At 38.6% G+C, this 17,675-nt stretch overlaps 1 protein-coding gene across 10 annotated transcripts in view; it reads right to left on the bottom strand.

Annotated features, from left to right (window-relative positions):
• DOCK10 (dedicator of cytokinesis 10) overlaps nt 1–17,675 on the bottom strand; it is a 134,094-nt gene that overhangs the window by 62,692 nt on the left and 53,727 nt on the right. For all 10 annotated transcript variants that reach the window (XM_040612980.1, XM_040612984.1, XM_040612982.1 and 7 more), the window contains exons 5-14: nt 15,983–16,055; nt 15,531–15,665; nt 15,148–15,282; nt 10,191–10,374; nt 8,485–8,570; nt 6,248–6,331; nt 4,985–5,140; nt 3,254–3,475; nt 2,409–2,531; nt 1,709–1,791 (exon numbers count right to left, since the gene is read on the bottom strand). In XM_040612980.1, coding sequence (XP_040468914.1) covers nt 1,709–1,791; nt 2,409–2,531; nt 3,254–3,475; nt 4,985–5,140; nt 6,248–6,331; nt 8,485–8,570; nt 10,191–10,374; nt 15,148–15,282; nt 15,531–15,665; nt 15,983–16,055 — 1,281 coding nt within the window. The remainder of the gene's footprint in view (nt 1–1,708; nt 1,792–2,408; nt 2,532–3,253; nt 3,476–4,984; nt 5,141–6,247; nt 6,332–8,484; nt 8,571–10,190; nt 10,375–15,147; nt 15,283–15,530; nt 15,666–15,982; nt 16,056–17,675) is intronic.

Raw genomic sequence — 17,675 nt, forward strand, 5'->3', positions numbered from 1 at the left:
CTTTTCCACGTTCATCAGTGACTAGCCAGACCCTGAACTAGTTAAAATCATCATGCCACCCAAAGGTAGTTACAGCGATGGCTGAGTCACAGGATATATCACCGACAGTACTGCTACAGACCACAGGCAGGCAGGACAGACGTAATAAACCCCCTCAAGTCAGTCTGAAGCCCAGCCTGCACCTTTTGCCGTTGTACGGTCCACTACATGCTAATAGTAGCTCTGTCAGCACAAGAGTTACCCTTCAATATAATTTTGATGAATGCTCCTTTGGCTACACCGAAGTAGTAAATATTAATGAATATCTTTGAGCTTGTGATGACAGATCAGAGCGCATTATCTGCCTCTCTCTTGAGCATGCAGCTACTTCTCTCGTTCCTACTGGATATTGACAAAAACGTGTATCAATAAAAAAAATAAATGACCTCTTCAAATGGTTGTACCTTACTGTGCATTTTCTCCTTTGCCATCTCAAAACCATATTCTAAAATCATGAGCTTTCCCCTACATGTGGCAGGGGAAAGCACGCACTCCTGGCGCCCCACGCCGCACCAGCGGCACGCACTGTCCCCTCACAGTCCTACAACATGACTTTTTCACCTAGCACTCGCTCCTCCTCTCTCCCTACAGCTGCAGGCAGCTCTCCACCTGGCCTGCCATGGTCAGAACAGAAGCCGTAGGCAAGAAGGAATGCTTTCACTCAGCAATTGACAGCTTTCCCTTTTATAGGGAATACAAAATTGTATATTCCCTGCTCTATGCATGGCAGAAGGAAAGGGAGAGCTGTCACACGGACAGACAGGAGGGTCTCAGGGAGCTCTCATCCCACAGCAGCAGTAAGCTGAGGAAATTACAGAAGACTGAGGAGGATAAAACAGAAAGGACAGAGAAAGGAATAACATGGAAACTTGAAGGGAGAACAAAACCCAAGAAAGCTGTATCTAGTTTTGTGAGTTAATGCAGTAGAAGGGGATCATGAGGCACAGACATGCCTCAGTCTCGAGGGTGAGACCAGCAAGAAATTATCCAGGAGGAAAGAAAGGAAGAACAAAAATCCATTACTGCCACTGCACTGCCCTGCAATAAAACCCAAGTGACCTGCTAAACAAGAAAATAACAGCTCTCTGTCACCTACTAACCACTAAAAATGCAAGAGTACCTGAAGCATAATCCCTCAATATCACCCCCAAGGCACTGTTTCAGGGGCACCATACCCACTAAATCATTGGTTGTATTTATCCTAAAACCTGACAGGCATCATAACAAGAAAAGAGCTTCAGACTTGTGCACCTATACTTTAAGTGGCCACTGCAACTCTATTTCAGACTATAATTATCTTTGTAGGACATTCCTGTGAGAACTGCGACTTTGGAATATCTTTGGTAATTTTTAGCATCAAACCACTGGTGGAGTTCATGATAAATTGATATTCTGTCAGTCACTTTTGCTACTCCCTAGCAACTTCACTACATACTTGAAGAAAACATTCTAAGACAGCAACACTTAATGAGAAAGTAACCAATGTTCAGCTGTATGAAAAATAGGGCAACGAAATAATAGAGCTGCAGGATCTTCTGGGATCCTGGACCACACAAAAAGTTTTGCTTAGCTTCAGGCAGAAGAAGTGGAAAAGAATAAAAGGATATGAGTCCAAGAGCAGAATAAGCTATAAGAGACTTACAAAATTATAAAAAGAATTAATACATACCTCACTGACCAAGCAAATGGCATACGGTATTTCCCCAGCTTGCTGCAGAACTGTTTATTGGATTTTAACACTTTCTGTGCACACTATGAAAAAAGAAAATGAATTATTTCATCAATATCATTATAATATCTGAAATACAGCACAGAGTACATCCAAGTACTCCTCAGCTGAAGAGGCTATAGTGTCCCTAAAATAATCTAGCCCGGTACTGCCCATAACAGAAGGTTCTGGGTGGACAGCAAAGACATCACGGATGAATTGCATGCTGCTGAAGAATTAAAACTCTTCACCATCCCTTCAGTCAGAACTGTGTTAGTTACAGTTATTATTCCAGTTTTCTGTAACACACCCAAAGCAGATGCACTGCCTGATCTCGTAGAGAAAGAGGTGCCTATTCCAACGTCACCTGTATACTAAGTGCACTAACTCATAATTTCTAAAACATTGCTGAATTTCACTCTGCTAAGACATAAGCAGCATAGGAAAGCACCACAAGTGGACTCATATGTTGCAGACAATGGTACTTCATGCATTCAGTCAATGGAGCTTGGACATTTGCTTTCTTAAACATGGGCCTCCTGTGGGCTTGTCCTGTTCAGCAACCACGCACTGGCGAGATCTGCGAGCACAATTTGCCGTGTCTTCAGCTTCCAGCAGGCTGAAGCTGACAAAGGAGGAACTGATGTTCTTGTTACATTACCTTAAAAGAATCGGGATTCTTAATGTAGGGTTCAGCACTGCTGGCAATGTTTCCTGTAAGCACCTTTTCTATTTTTGCCACTAACACAATCTCAGAATGAGGATTGCTTATGGAGAAAAGAGCCTGTGGATAAAAGAGAGAACAATTAAAAAGCATATAGCAATACTGGAGAAATTAAATACTACCAGTGCGCTCTGTTGATGGAAACAGTAACAAACCAAATTCAGAAAGGATTATTGAGGATTATTATCGCTACATATTGAATACAGCCAGACAGAAAATAAAATCATGCCAGTTCTTAAGTAAGCTTTTGCACATGCAGCACCTTGCAAGCACACTGACTCAAGTCAAGAAGCAGTATGACTGCGCTGGCATCACCTAACCCAACTGTTTCTCTTGGACGGCACTTAAATGCTGGCCTCCACCAGTCACATCTCAGAGGAATGTCAGGGAGAAGAAAAGATAATGTATGGCCTTTTGGGGTAAGGTTAACAGCAACAGCAAGAATGTGGAAGTACTTCAAGATTAATGCAGCATCTAGATGTTGCTTCAAGTTGTGATTTTGTTTGGCTGGTTTGGGAGAGGTCAGCAAATGAACCTGAAGAGCACAGGAAACATGGGTGGTTTGTCTACATAACAGACAACTTTTGTGAAAGGTCTGATTGTAAATGGTTTCTAAGTCTACACAGAGAGCTAGAAAATCAAGCGTCTGTACACAAGCACCACTGATATGCAAAAAAAGAGCATCACTGAAAACAAGAACCACTGGTAGTACAGACAAATTCTCTGATGAATACGAATACTACTATTGAACTAAAACAAAATAGCAGTCACACACGGGATACCTGTTTTGGGTATTTCAGCCATTCTTCTGGGAACCCCTTGACCTGTGGTTCTTCCATTTTGTATGAGTCTGTATTTTCAACAGTGCCATTTTCTAATGAAAATGAGGAACCTGAAATCATCTGTCTAACGAGTGTGTGGTTCAAATCCACGTGAAAATCAGCAGAGATCTTCCTGCCATCCCTGACATCATACAGCGCCACGCTCACAAAGAAAGGCTCTACCTAGAGAAAACATCAGAAACGTAACATACGGTAACTGAGAGCAAGGGGGTAAACTCCATCTTTTAATCAGTTCCTGCAGCTAGAAAAAAAGCAAGCAAGCAAACATATACTATTTACAAATTATGAGATGCATCAAAAACACATGCTCACATACCCCCCTACCGAAGTTATTTTCCAACCATGTGACTCTAGGGGCTCTTAAAGGTAGTTTGTTAACAATGCACCAGGACAGTAATTGACAGCTAACTTACAAACTCACATATTTTTTTTTTAAAATAATGTATTTATCACAGATAATTACTAGGGTAAAGGAATAGAGCCCCAGAGAAAAACGTTACAGGATTTTTAAAAAGTAGATTCAGAGACATTACAAAAGGAAGAAAAGCGAGGGTGGTTTTTCCAGGGATCATCAGAAATGCAGCACAAAGATGACAAATTAAGTACATGAAAAATGTTTACTGGTACAAACAAACGTGTGGATGTATTCTTCTGTGGGAAACACATTTCATTTTGCAAGGAAACCAAGAGCATTCAAACCACTCTGACAGCACCCACTTATTCTGTTATGTAGTACCAGGGATTTAAGTCCTATGGCTCTAAGAAACCTCCGAAGAGCCTCCATAGTTCTGATGAAATAATCAGTCTCAGAATAACACCTTCTGAGATGTCCAGAAATCAGAACCTTAAAACTTTGGAGATAAGGAACAATGCATGGCAAGTACAATATTCTATGCTTTTTTCAGCCTCTGTAGCGAATTACTGTATGCCCTTGGTACAGTTATCATGACTTCATTTAAACAGTTATTCCAGTCTGCCAAAAAAAAAAAAAAAGTATTGATTACATCATGTTGAATATGCACTCATTGTAGAGGTCATTGTCAAATGAAAAAAAAAATAAAATAAATCAATGCCTCATATGTAATGTATGAAAGCTGAGTTGCCAGGACACTAATTTCTCAAAACTTTTCTGCTTCAGAGGAGAATTCACTGAAAGCTATGGACTGACAGCTACAACTTGCTTTTCCCTGCTTTTTTTCTTTTAAGTAAGAATAAGCAAAATTTTCTGTTTCATCCTTTTTTAGCTGGGCTTTTCCACTAGGTGAAGCATCCAGTCCTTTCTATTTTGCCTTCTCTCCCGTAATTTAATCTGCTTGGTTTGTGGCATTTTTTTGACAAACAAAAAAACAGTTCACCAGCAACTGATATTCAGTTGCCTCCCTACATAGGTCTGGGCAGTTTAAACTCTTTCTTCTTATAGCAATTGTTAAGAATCCTCAAGGATTTTAACATTTTTAATTCCTCATTGAACTGTAGCTAGAAGTCTGCAATTGAAATCAGCTTCAAAATGTTTATTGAAAAGTCATCAGTTTCATTATCGAATCCAAAGGGATGGGCAGAGGAAAAGGAGTGAACGTAGTATGTGTACATGAAACAGCTTTTCTTCTTTTTCCCAAGGCGGGGAAAAAAAGAAAGAAGGAGAAAAATCGCAGGAAAATAAGTAAAGCTTACATTGGTTGCAGGATCATTTTCATTTTCAGTAACACAGGCCTGGAGATTCAAACTGAGGGATTTGCAAGTTATCAGGATCCTCTTTGCAGGCTTTTCTTCAAATGGCTTGATCACTGAGTTTGCCCCTGGAAACTCCTTTTTCTGAGGATTCAAGGACTGAAATAAGTTGGGCAATTCGTTATACATGGGAAAAGCATGGCATTCCAAAACTAAGTAAGCTTTCTAAAGGTCTTGGCAATCACTGAAGCACCTGAAAACCTCAAAAAGTTGGTCACTGCTGTTATCTTCACGTTACCACAGGAAATGAGTGTTATTCCTAATTTACAGATTAGGATGCAAAGCAAAAAGATTGCCTGAGGACATATATAATTGTCAGAGGCAGAATTCAGGATCCAAGTTAGGTTTCCCACAATTCTTTTTTTGTTTACTTACCGAGTCTGAAACTTTAGCTTTTTGTTTCCTTATATAGATTAAACAGCCTCATATTTTCAGACTGTAATATCACATTTTAGGATTAGATTTCAGAGGTTTCCCCCTTCTTGCCTCTTACTTATACACCACACTGCTATTTCAATTTATTTAATATTTTTACTAATGGCACTATATTTGACTGACAACAAGTTTAAATTTGAATATATACTGATACAGATTTTACTTAAGTCTTTTTTTAAACTAAAATAAAGTTTCCAGTTAAATCACCAACAAATGTACATTCAGTGCAAGGAATTACATTTTTTTGAATCATGAACTCTGACACTAAATGATAAGCAAGCTGAAGATAGAAAGAAAAGCAACCTGCACTTCCTGCATGTCAAGCTAATTTTTTTTCCACACAGCCAGCCTTTTGTACCACCAGCTCTACCTTCCCACTGTTTTTCATCTCCGCTTTTTTTGTAGTCAAATTCAGTGTAATGAATAACAATAAAAAGACTGTTCTTGTAATGCTCCTAGTCCAAGAGAACATTCTGCTTCTGTAGTATTTTCAGTTTGCTTTAATGATTCAAAGCTTAGCTAGACTGGACCAAGATGACCTCCAGAGGTCATTTCCATCCTCAACCATTCTGTGAGCACATATGAGTAGACTCTGTACAGAAATCTCTACAGACTAGGGATAGCTTCCCTACCCCTTCAAAAGCTGAAGTCTTAGGTATACCCTGTTGCTTACTGAACTACAGCTCTGGTAGCTTATCTAACCTGGTTAACTCAGACCACCCGTATTTTAAAACTTCTGAGAACTTAAAAAAAAAAAAAAAATTGACTTACTGCTATATCAGGATCCAAAGAGAAAAGATTCAGTCGCTCCGTATTTCGAGAGGCTTTCACTGTTTCTTCTGTTTCTGTGATGTACTGTGGTGACAGATAATAAATTAGTTTTCTGCACGAGAACAGAAATCCATAGAGTTGTCAGACTTCTAAACGAATGATCAATGTTTCGCTTGTAACAACACTTCTCATTTCTGCAGTACTTATCCCAAAGCACCTTCAAGCACTCTTTGAAGGTTATATGCTTGTGCAGCAGGGACTTTCAGGCCATGATATACTTGTAAGGAACCCAAAACCAGGTCAATTTAGTAACATACATGACGTTGAATTGCTTAAGAATCATCATTGTGTAAGATGTCAGAATGGTGGATCACTGCACTAAAACCACTTTAGGGATTCCCAAGTCGAGGGGAAAAAACCAACAAACAGCCCTACAGAGACCCCCTTGTGTCAGGGGGAGGGCAGAAAGGGCAGCAGGAAAGGGCAGCTTGGCCCTACAGGTGGGCAGACGCCCAGGTGCAGCATGTCAGCCAACAGTGAGGCTGGGAGTCCTCACCCCATCCATCTTCTGCCACAAGGCAGGATCCATCACATCCATTTTATTTCTGATGGACACAAGCCTAAGTTAATAATAAGCTCTTTGATAAAACCAACTCAACAGCCTCCGGAAGCCACCTGATGCTTTCCTACCCTGCCTTTTCAAAGTTTATCCTTACATCTAACTTCAATAATTTCCCACACACACTATTTAAGCCCATTCATTTGACATGTGAAGTATGCTCTGCACATTCCCATCCCCTTACAGATCCCTCATATCTTTGAAACTTTTTTTCTCAGTCTAAAGATGTTTATCTTTCTTTGTACTTTGTTTTTCTCTCAGCTTTCCTTTATTTTTCAATCTCTGAACTATTAACGGAGTCCACAACATTCCTGGTTGCCTAAGACTGAGTACAAACCTTAGCTGACACAGTACAGGCTATGCTCTTGTTCAGGCCACATTCAATCTTTTTTGTTTTTCACAACAGCATGCCATTGCTGACACATGTTAAGGAACGTGCAGAAGCAGCATCACAAGCCTAAGAGCCCGATGTCCGTTTCCTAACATGCTCCACGCACGGGCTGACTTGCAGAAGCAGGTCCTGATGGACTGGTGTACTGATTTAGGTAGGGATGGGATCTGGACATTTACCTGCCATGGACTAGGGACAGGCCACAGATCACTGCTGCAGCGAGCCCTATAGAGCAAGGGGGGTGGAACAGGAATTAACCGTATAAAGGGCAATACAAGACACAACATGCAAACCATCTAGTTTAGCCTTGCAGGCCACCAGTGGTCTCTGAGATATCTGCATTAACTAAATCATTAGAAAGTATCTATCCACAGATGAGATGATCACTTACCACTCTTGTCCTCATTACATAAACTCAGTTACATGTTATCTGGTTGGTTGGTCTTTTTTGTTGTTTTGGTTTGGTTTTCTTTTTTTTTTTTTTTTTTTTTTTAATTCTAGGTGACTACTTCATGTGTATGAATGCAACCTACAGTAAAATATAGGCTCAATTATGTTCTCATTTGCATATACAGCTTTCAGTTCAAATCTGTGGGAGTAGCATCCTCAAACAGCATTTGGCTGTGTAGATAGTACGTACAGCAGCTCACTGACAGAAGATTACAAACACATCATACGTTCAAGAAAAAGCAGTGAAATATTTCCAATCTAGCTTTTCATCAAAAAGCTTCTTAGCACTGTCTACAATTATCTCATCCATAAGAGGCATTTTAGGAGATCCAAAGGACAAAATGCCTCCCTTGATACTACAGGCATCTTTCAATGAAATTACATAAGGCGATGAGCAGTTCACAGCTCGTTTCCTTGTGAATCACACAGGAAATCTTGGCTCTCCAAGGGCCAAACTCTTCTGAAATGCAGTGAAAAGAGTAAATATTTCACAGATATCTGCAGGGACCAGACCTTTACTGACTTCATAGTTCTAAATCAAACCACTCTAGCGAGCACCTACTTTGTTTACATCCAGTGGAGCTTTTCTCATTTAAACAAAGTCATCAGCTGTTCAGAAACAAAATTATTCCTGTCATTTGTCATGGCTCTAAAAATCACGATGGGCTGTGCTACGTTTTCAAACCTTTCACAATATAATGATCATTTGTTGGCACACAATTTTCATCTAGTGGCACTTTCCATTAAACTTGTAAAGATAAATATAACATCCATTACTTTTGCGAAGTCTGGGTGCAAGGCATTTTCTGAAGAATCAGTCTCTTCTTGAGAGCAATCATAATTCACCAAAACTTCTGCAGGGTCTTGAAAGTAAGAAAAAAAAATATGCAAGTGTTTTTATTATACTTGCTGTTACCATTGGGTTAAAAAAGAATATCTATCCCCACGTTATTTCTTTTTATTCCCTTTAGTATCATCAGGCTAAAAAATGGAAAAGATACTAATGTAAAGCTCTGTCCTCCTCAACCTAATTTTCCGCTTGTGCTTACTAGCATTTAGCCTATATTTAAGGTTTCAAACAAGAGGCCTGACTCTACTCAGTAAAAAGTCCAATACATCCATCCATGACAAATATTCATGCCCACACCAAAGACACCTTCCTTTGCACTGCCAGTCCCTTGTGAGGCAACACTGAGAGTTTATCTCAACCAAAAGATTTTGGAGTCCCGGTAAAGGGAGTCTTCAGTGAGGCAGGCAGGACCGTACCTGCTCTTTGGGGAGGGGAGGGATGCAGTCTGGACTCCATGAGCTGCAAATCTATGGATCCAGAGAACAGCACTATACAGCAACCTCTTTGCTTTACTTAGCTCACCAGGGACCATTCTGCTTTCACTAGGTAATTCATCCCAGTGTGAAATAAGTAATTACAGCCATTTAGGGCTCTTCCGCTAAGAAAGTATCATATCTTTTGACAAGTTAACTCCATAGCACATTCCTGTCACTTGTTATCAGGTTTTTTAGCCTTATGTCTTTGACCTTTCATGCACCTATTTCTTCCTGTTTCATTAATATCCCTTATGGATGTTATCTTCCAAAGCACTTCTCTGATTCTGAAGTGCAAGTCTCTTGCGCCTCCAAATTATAAAAAACATCCTTGGCTACATGAAGAGTATTCTGTCCCTCCAAAAATCAGAATTTATTATAAACATCAGGCTAAAGCCTTCAATTAGCATTGAACTTCCCCAAGATTCAGATATACGTGGATTCAAAGCTGTGATTCAGCTAAAAGCACAAGCCGTTGAAATCTGTATGAAGATTTTAAGTGTTTTCAGTCTTAGAATTTCAGCTGGGGTTCATCCAGACTGAACATGTATTTATTATGTGGAGGAATGAGTTACTGCCACATGAAGAGTGCAGTATTACAGAGCATCCAATTCTTTTCCTCCACAGTGAAAGCATATTAATACGCAAACTCACAAAAGCAAGAAATGAAAAGTCAATAAGCTTCCAGGGAAAGAACAACACACCACAGCTGGGATTTTTTTTGTTTGTTTGTTTAATTACTAGCTCCAGATTGTTAAAGAAAAAAAAATGCTGAAAAAAGAACTGATCTAACCTCTTTCCAGCACACAACTCTTTAAAACCTTCAGGCTCCCAAGACAGTAAAACACAAAGTACTAGCAAGATCACTGGCAGGACTATATTTGAAAAAGAGCTGCCTATGCAAAGCAGAGCCACGTTGCTCCTGCTGACTTTGTGGGGAGCAGCTTTACCTCCCCCACAGCCTTTTGAAAATGATCTGTGGGGAGTTAGCTGACATTGTTCAGGGATTGCCAAAAGACTGGTGCTGCCTCGTCAGAAATCAATAGGTGCAGAATCCATTACAGACTCAGGCAGTTAAAATGATTCAACAGTGGTATCTGAAGGTTCAATTTTTTGCTTTGATTAAAAAAAAAATAATGCAAGAGACTATTCACTCTTACCAAGTTTCAGATCAGTGAGATCTGCACTTTTCCTCTCCTGAACAGTTCCCTCTGGATTTATTTGCAGGATTTTGTTGAGAGTGAAAATCCAGTCATCCATATCCTGCTCATTTTCAGCTGCCAGCACAAAGTATGTGAGGTCGTTCATTTTCAACTCAAAGGCATGTTTCCTAAGCCTGTTATTCTGTTGGAACAAAAGGAAAAGAAAAATAAATACTCGAATGAACTATAAAAAGGTACTGAAAAAGGCATTCATAACACGGACTTGTATACAGCCACTCCTTAAAAATAACACTCAAGCAAAATTCAGCGCCTTTAAAGAAAATCCAAGTAGTGTGATATTAATGCAAATTCATGTCAGTTTATTGTTGGCTTTTTGTACATTCTAAATCTTCTATGGCCAAATATATATCTTCTATTTAGCCACAGAAATCTAAGACTACGGACAATAACACTTCAAACTACAGTAGGGAATATCTCCCAAGTGGAATAATGAAAGACCTCTGGTGGCAAAGCACAGTGTTGCTACACAAGTAGTAGCGGTCTGGAGAGAATACCTCTAAAGCTCAGGTCTCCCGCACCTTACTACCACACCAGCCACTCAAAGGGACACTAAGTAGTGCCAAATCATACACATATTTGCCCAGTGGGAACAGGACTGAATTCACCAAATTCAAACCAGAAAAAAAGCAAAGTCAGCACATGGTCAAAGACTATTCCAGCCCTGACTGCTGAGGTTGGACCTGAATAGGTCAAAGCTAATTGTGAATGATTTATAACATCTTCTGTTTAAAAATATTTACAGATACTGCTAACAGGCTACATAAAAGTAACAATCTCTGAGCATCTAATGAAGTTCGAAACACTGTGGTTAGGATGAGAACATTTCCACCTAATTTTATTTTTATATTTTTCTGAAAGAGCTTCTGGATGATAAGAGTATAAACTTGGAATAGTGATTAAGTGGTAAATCTCTCCCTAAGATTGCAATAGGACAGACTCCTCCATGCGAAAAATTACAATGGGTACTTCCCACTGTTGCCTTTGTCTTAGAAGGATTTTAAAAATGATTAAGGCGATTTCAACAATACTTTTGCAGGAGGCAAAAGGTGAGGTGAGTGCTGTTCAGTCATTACAATGCTGTCCCTTCTAAGCACAGAATAAGAGCCAGCGCCCAGTATACTGGCAGCAGGTTGAGTTCTGAGGTCTGGTCTGTATCAGCAGATTTTACCTGCAGTAGATGGCTAATCCATCAATTTCTCTCATAAGAATTAACAGGTGCTTAGTTACTGAAACAGCTCAATAAAATTAAACTAAGTGATGTGATCTAACAGAATGTGCTTCATTCCTCAAATTTATCAAATTAGCGAGGCTTTTATCTTAGTCTTACAGAAGCAGTTGCATCTATTCTTTTTCTTCCTTGCTTAAATCTGAAAGAACACTGATGCATCCTATCCCCCATTACTTCACCAAACTCTTACAACCACTGTGAACATCAGCACCACCATTTTGTTTTCAGTATTCCAGAAAACTGCCATCACTTTGTTGACGCATTTAACCTTGGAGTGATACTGAGAAATGAAAAACAATTTGTACATCCCATAACCAGCCATTCCACTCAATTTTATTTTTCTTCATTAACAGTTACAAATAACACGACAATGGTAACCTTTAGTTCTACAGCATAACTATTTCTCAGTACAGTCCTATATTAACAAGTTAGTAAGAATAGCTTCTGAGCCAGATGAGAGTGATATTTTTATTTAAGAAGAACAGAGGCAAAATCTGATACTGATTAGCAGAGGAGGAGACAGAGAAACCCAAGACACTGAGGATAAAGTTCCATTAACAATTTTTTTCCCAGCAGCAGAGATGATTTAGACGTTTCCTACCCAATCTGTTGTTAATCACTTGCTCCAGTCCTTACATTACATGCCATGACCCAGCTCAGGAATCAGTTAGGACTGAACAACTTCTTCTGCAGCTACTTGGGTCAACAGAGTCAGTCAAATCTTGGCTTTTCAAAGTGACGTGGGATTGTGTGTGTGTATATATTGTTTTTTAGTTCTGCTACTGGAAATTCTCTCGGTAGGAAACAGTTTGCCTCTCAAGTACTTTATTGAGGTGAATATTTATTCAGGAATATAAATTTTAGTTCACCCAACACAGGCTAAGAATAGGGTTGGGTTTTGTAGCAATTGTTTTTTGGGTGTTCAAGATTTTTCTTGATCCCCAATATCACCCTAATCCTCCAATCACTGCATACATTCAAATTAACATAAAACAAGGACTGAAGTTTCACTGAAACCTGTTTTTCCTGATACAACACGAGGGCTTGACCAAGAGCTAGAATTTGAACAAAACTATGCCAAGAATCTTAAGTAGTGGCCATTCAAAACTTTTAAAGATGGATTATTTGTGCAAGTGGATTATGTATACCGATTTATACACAATCTATAAAGAAAAATACTACAGACTAATTTATCTTCAGAAAGCACAAAGAATAATGCATTCCTTGTCTATATTATATACTTCCCCTCACAGACTTGGCCAAGATCTTTAAATCAGGTACTGTAACACTATCAGACATTATCTAATAGAGCAATACATCTCGCATGCTGAGTCTTAAGAACATTAGGGCAGGAAAACTTCAATATCCACTTTTCCATCTGCACTTCAGACTTCTGGCAAGCAGATGAGATCTACAGCAAAGTCTTTGTTTCAAATCTAAAGCCAACTATTTTCTTCGATCAGTTAACAGGGGGAAAAAAAATAATAAAAAAAATACCATTTCTCAGTTTGCTTCTCTTTAAGTCCTTCCATATGGTATGTGGACCTTGAGGTTGACTTGCAATCTTCGACACTTAATTTCAAGTTTCAAATTTCTTCCAGAAGGAAATAATACAAGATTCAAACCGAAACTATGGATGAGCTATAAATGAAACATCAGGCTAAGTCTAATGCCTGCCAGGTCATTCTTCCAAAATAACAGAATTGGTTTGGAAGTATTCTGTATTTTATCTGGAGATGATTTTTCCAGGAAGTTTTACTACAATTAAGACATCCAACCTCTAATCAAACAGGACAGCGAAGTTATTCACAAAGAGTTAAATGACATATAATGGTACTAAAACTCATTAAATCAGAACTTTCACATCACAGTTTTAATCTTAGTTTTAGCCAACTTTTTCTCCACATTCTATAGTCTATCTCTTTTATGGCAACTCTAAGCCAGGTTTTCTTTTTCAGCCCTTGATTCTGAGTTCACCACAGACTTTGATGGCTGATGATACTTGCCCTGTTAGCCCCTTGGCTAAGACTCACTAGCAAAGATAGCTCATAAGTTTCTGCATCCCATTCTAAATGTCAATCAAAGACCAATCATGAAAACTAGTGTCTAGGGGTAGGCAAGATGAGAAGATACAGTTCAAACTGTTTGGGACAACTTGCAGGAACGCTGTAAGATTTAGAAGGCAGCTGTCAAAGTTCAGGATGAGGATTTCAATGGTTTCTTGAGCTTTTTTTGTCAAAGATTAGTCAAAAAGGCCAGAAATCTTACGGTCAAGATGTTTCTGATGACACCCCATGACAGCAGAAACAACACAGCAGAAGAGACACCCTTTGGGATAGCATTAAATCTGTACCTAAAACCACACTACAGGGACATTCAGGGCTTAACTAAAGCTCTGGCTGAGACCCATCTTAAAAGAAAGCACACACTGCCAGCATGCAGGAGCAAACAGTAATTTCTAAACAGGATTTCTATGTAAGAATCTCCTCTACAGCTTCTGCTACACATCCAAGCTAACTGTTAGGGTCTTTCAAGCCAATGGACTGACACCAGCAAACAACTTTGTCCTCCTACATATTTAACTCCATCCGGTCCTACACCTGTTTGAAAAAAGAAACACCCATTTGAACTACACTGGGGAAACAGTCATTCCCTACCGAGCTGGGTACTTTCCTGGGTGCGGAATGAGGTTCTGCAGGGGGCTGTCAGCAAATATTTTTTCCCAGAGTGAATTACTCACTGGTTATTTTTCTTATGCCAAAGGGGTTTAGGGGTGAAGGAGAGATTTCTGAACCAACAAAGCTAGTGTTTATCACTGGTCTTCCCTCTGCCTTTGCATTACCTGAAAGGTTTCTTTCAAAACAGGCCTCAAATAAATCTGCACTAGTACTGTTACCAAACTTTACTGATTAATTAATGAAGAATAAAGTATAGCTTTAAAAAAAAACAAAACAACTTTCCTTATTTAGTTACTCACAGGGCTAGATCAACCATAGTAACATACTGTTCAAGATAACATCTGGTTTAGAATGGAAAAAAGAAAAAGAAGAAAAAAGAAATACATTAATAGAATTAGAGGAAAGGCAGAGCAAGAGGGGGGATAAAAGCTAAGGACAAGTCTTAGGAGGAACAAAAAAAAAAAAAAAAAGCGTGATGTCAGACATTTCTGGCTATTTATTTTTCCAAGCCACAATAAACAATAAGGCTCTGTCCTACCTGCTGCCATTAAGACTCTCTATCACCTCCAAAAGTGATGATCTTCAAGGAGGCTCAGGATACAGGATTCATTTACTACTTGCCCAACAGTCGATGCTTTGTAACCCGAGTCTCTTTAACCCACAACAACCAAGCATGCTCTTAGTAAGCATGAAGTAAAATCTAGCAGCTAAGAAAGTAATTTCAGTGAAAAGAAACATTTCATGGCATTTTTTCTCATGTGGGTCATGGGCAGAGAGCATGTGCATGGTCTGCCACCATAATTCAACTGCAGATTTTGTAACCTGTCAGTCTGAGCATTTGCACCAATTTAAAGAGCAAAACTAATGGTGTTTTCATTTCTTGAAACTGGTAATGAGACTGCTATTCCATTAATGTATGTGTTCTTCTACTTCTCTTTTTAAATTTATCTGACACCCAAACAATACAATGAAATAAACTGAAACTTACCTGTACAACTCCTGTACAAGAATCCAAGAAAATACATCCTTTTGGCTCCTTGGATATTTTTTCATCTTTATAAAAATTCATAATATATGAGTTATCCGACAATTGTGTCAACTGGAAGTAGCGCTTTTTGAATGACTGAAGTGGGAGGTGGGGAAAAAAAAAAAAAAAGACAATTGTACTGCAAATTATTTTCACTGATACTTTATTCACAGGGTTTAAATAAAAGGCAACTCCTAACTGCACTTCAATCACACTATTTTGCGGTTAAAGTAACATAATCAAACCTGAGATATAAACAGGTAAATGACAATAGCAAAGAAGTGTGCCTCTGTGGGGGATATAAATCCCAATGGAATAAAGAAAGAATAATGCTGTCTCCTTACCCGAACAGTAATGCTATTGTTTACAGTGCTGTTGAAATTCCCTTTATAAAGCCATCCAGACTTGTAAACTCCTGCTGCTAATCCTCCTCCTCCGCCACCACCACCACCTTTTGAAGATGAGTGGGACGTTGTATCCTGTGTGAAAGAAATGATTAATATTGCATGGGCTTGCTTTTTGAATTCTAAGACAAAAGAAAACTGTAATGTGTGAATATCTGTTTGACAACAAATAATCATCCTTTCATTCCTTTTAAAATAAGACATTATTAATATGCCTGCTGTGCACATGATGACATAAGACACAAAGCTGTTCCACTAACTTCAGAGTTATTTAAAATATGAAATATTTTACAGGAGATAATGAGCCTCCATTATTATTCTTTATTTGATATTAAAGCAATAAATAACTTCCACAGGGAAAAAAAACCAACACCAAAAAAGAGCATACATACTTCATCCTTATCCGCATCTTCATGATCAATTTCAAAGGAATGTGATGGCAGTTTCTCTGGTCTACATTCATTCCTGGGAGAGGAGGAAAAATGTAATATATTTTTTTTAAATAAATAAGTGTACCTGCTATTTCAGGGAGGCAACCATTCCAAGCCCCCACAGCATCTTCAATACACCTATTGCCTACTGCCTCAGTATCCTACCGCCTCCTTTAAAAACCACTACAGTTTCAATATACAGCTTTTTTCTTAAGTCCCATATATTTTTTTCAACACTATGAAGTTTTAACTGTTCTATACAAATGATGAAATACCACTTCTTGTTCTCTTCACTGCTCTTCCACCACAACAGGCAACAAAACCCCATTCCCAAAGAGATATCACATCTAAGGCTGTCAGATGAATGAGCATGAACTCTTTAATAGCTTTTTCTGACAAGGAACATTAGAACAATCAGCTTAAAGCTTCTATATTTTTTCAAAATTTCAAGAAATTTTTACTAAGCTATATGATGAGCACAGCCTGAAAGTAACTTTTAAAAATACACATATGTCTTTTTGATGTGGTGTCATATAAGATCTTCATATTGTCAACTTAAAACCAAAACTGAACATGAAAAAGCAAGGCCCTTCGGCATTTGATTAGTTTTAAGCACATACGTAATTTTGCTTAGGCCCGGAGTACTTCTCATGGTGCAGAATTAAACCTTAAGTAACAGTCAAATACATGTGATAAAAAAAAAAATAAAAATCAAAGAAATTGTAAAAATGAAGAAATACTAGATTTTTCTGTGGCCTGAGAAATACCAATATCGTTTTCAAATTCCCGAAGATTACAAACCTCATCTTGGAAATCTTCAGTTATCTTACAAAAACCTACAAAAGCTGTCATGTTAAAAGACATAATTTCTCAGGAAGACAGTAAATCTTCCAGAATTTACTTTCATCTACCCAGCCTGAGAACAGGAACAGAGCAACACTACTGTCTACCATGCAAGGAAGCAAACGCAGACAGAAGTTGAGAAACCACATACTGCTCAGCTAGTTTCCTCTCTCAACTTAGCGAACTTTAGCCCACAGTAGCGCATAATATTAAATGTCACTAATTTGGAAAAAAAAAAAAAAAAAGGGTAGCTTTGACTTTTCATTTTCTATACATTCATACCCAAGTTACAGATTAGGAAGATTAGTGAGCAACACATATCTTCTCTTCACTTTGCCCATTTCAAAGTCACTGTTCTCATGACATGACCACCCCACTGCAACCCAAGTCAGCAGTTTGGCTGAGCCAGGAGAACCAAGTGCACACACAACACATGAGTTTTATTCTCTGTTTTAGTTTGTTCTTGTTTAGGCATTTGTTTAATGCAAACAACTGATCAATATTTTGAATAAAAGGAACATTTGCAATCTATTGACATCTTTGACATCTGTAAAGTGTTAACATTCAGAATATTTGTGATGGAAATCCAATGCAACCAAGGGCAGCTGTTAGAATTTCTTACACAAACACTCCCTCTACCCAGAAGAACCCCAAACAAAAAAATTCAAGCCAAATCCCACCTTTTACAAAAAAACCCATTCAAGCCTTCACATTTTTAGACAAAAATCCTATTAGCTTATTCATTATTCAGAGCTAAAAGTGCACTGCAGCGCTCTTGGGGTGATGTGTGGGCAGACTGACTGATGCACCA

The sequence above is a fragment of the Falco naumanni genome, chromosome 13 (genome assembly GCF_017639655.2).
Source record: "Falco naumanni isolate bFalNau1 chromosome 13, bFalNau1.pat, whole genome shotgun sequence".
Classification (NCBI taxonomy): Eukaryota; Metazoa; Chordata; class Aves; order Falconiformes; family Falconidae; genus Falco; species Falco naumanni.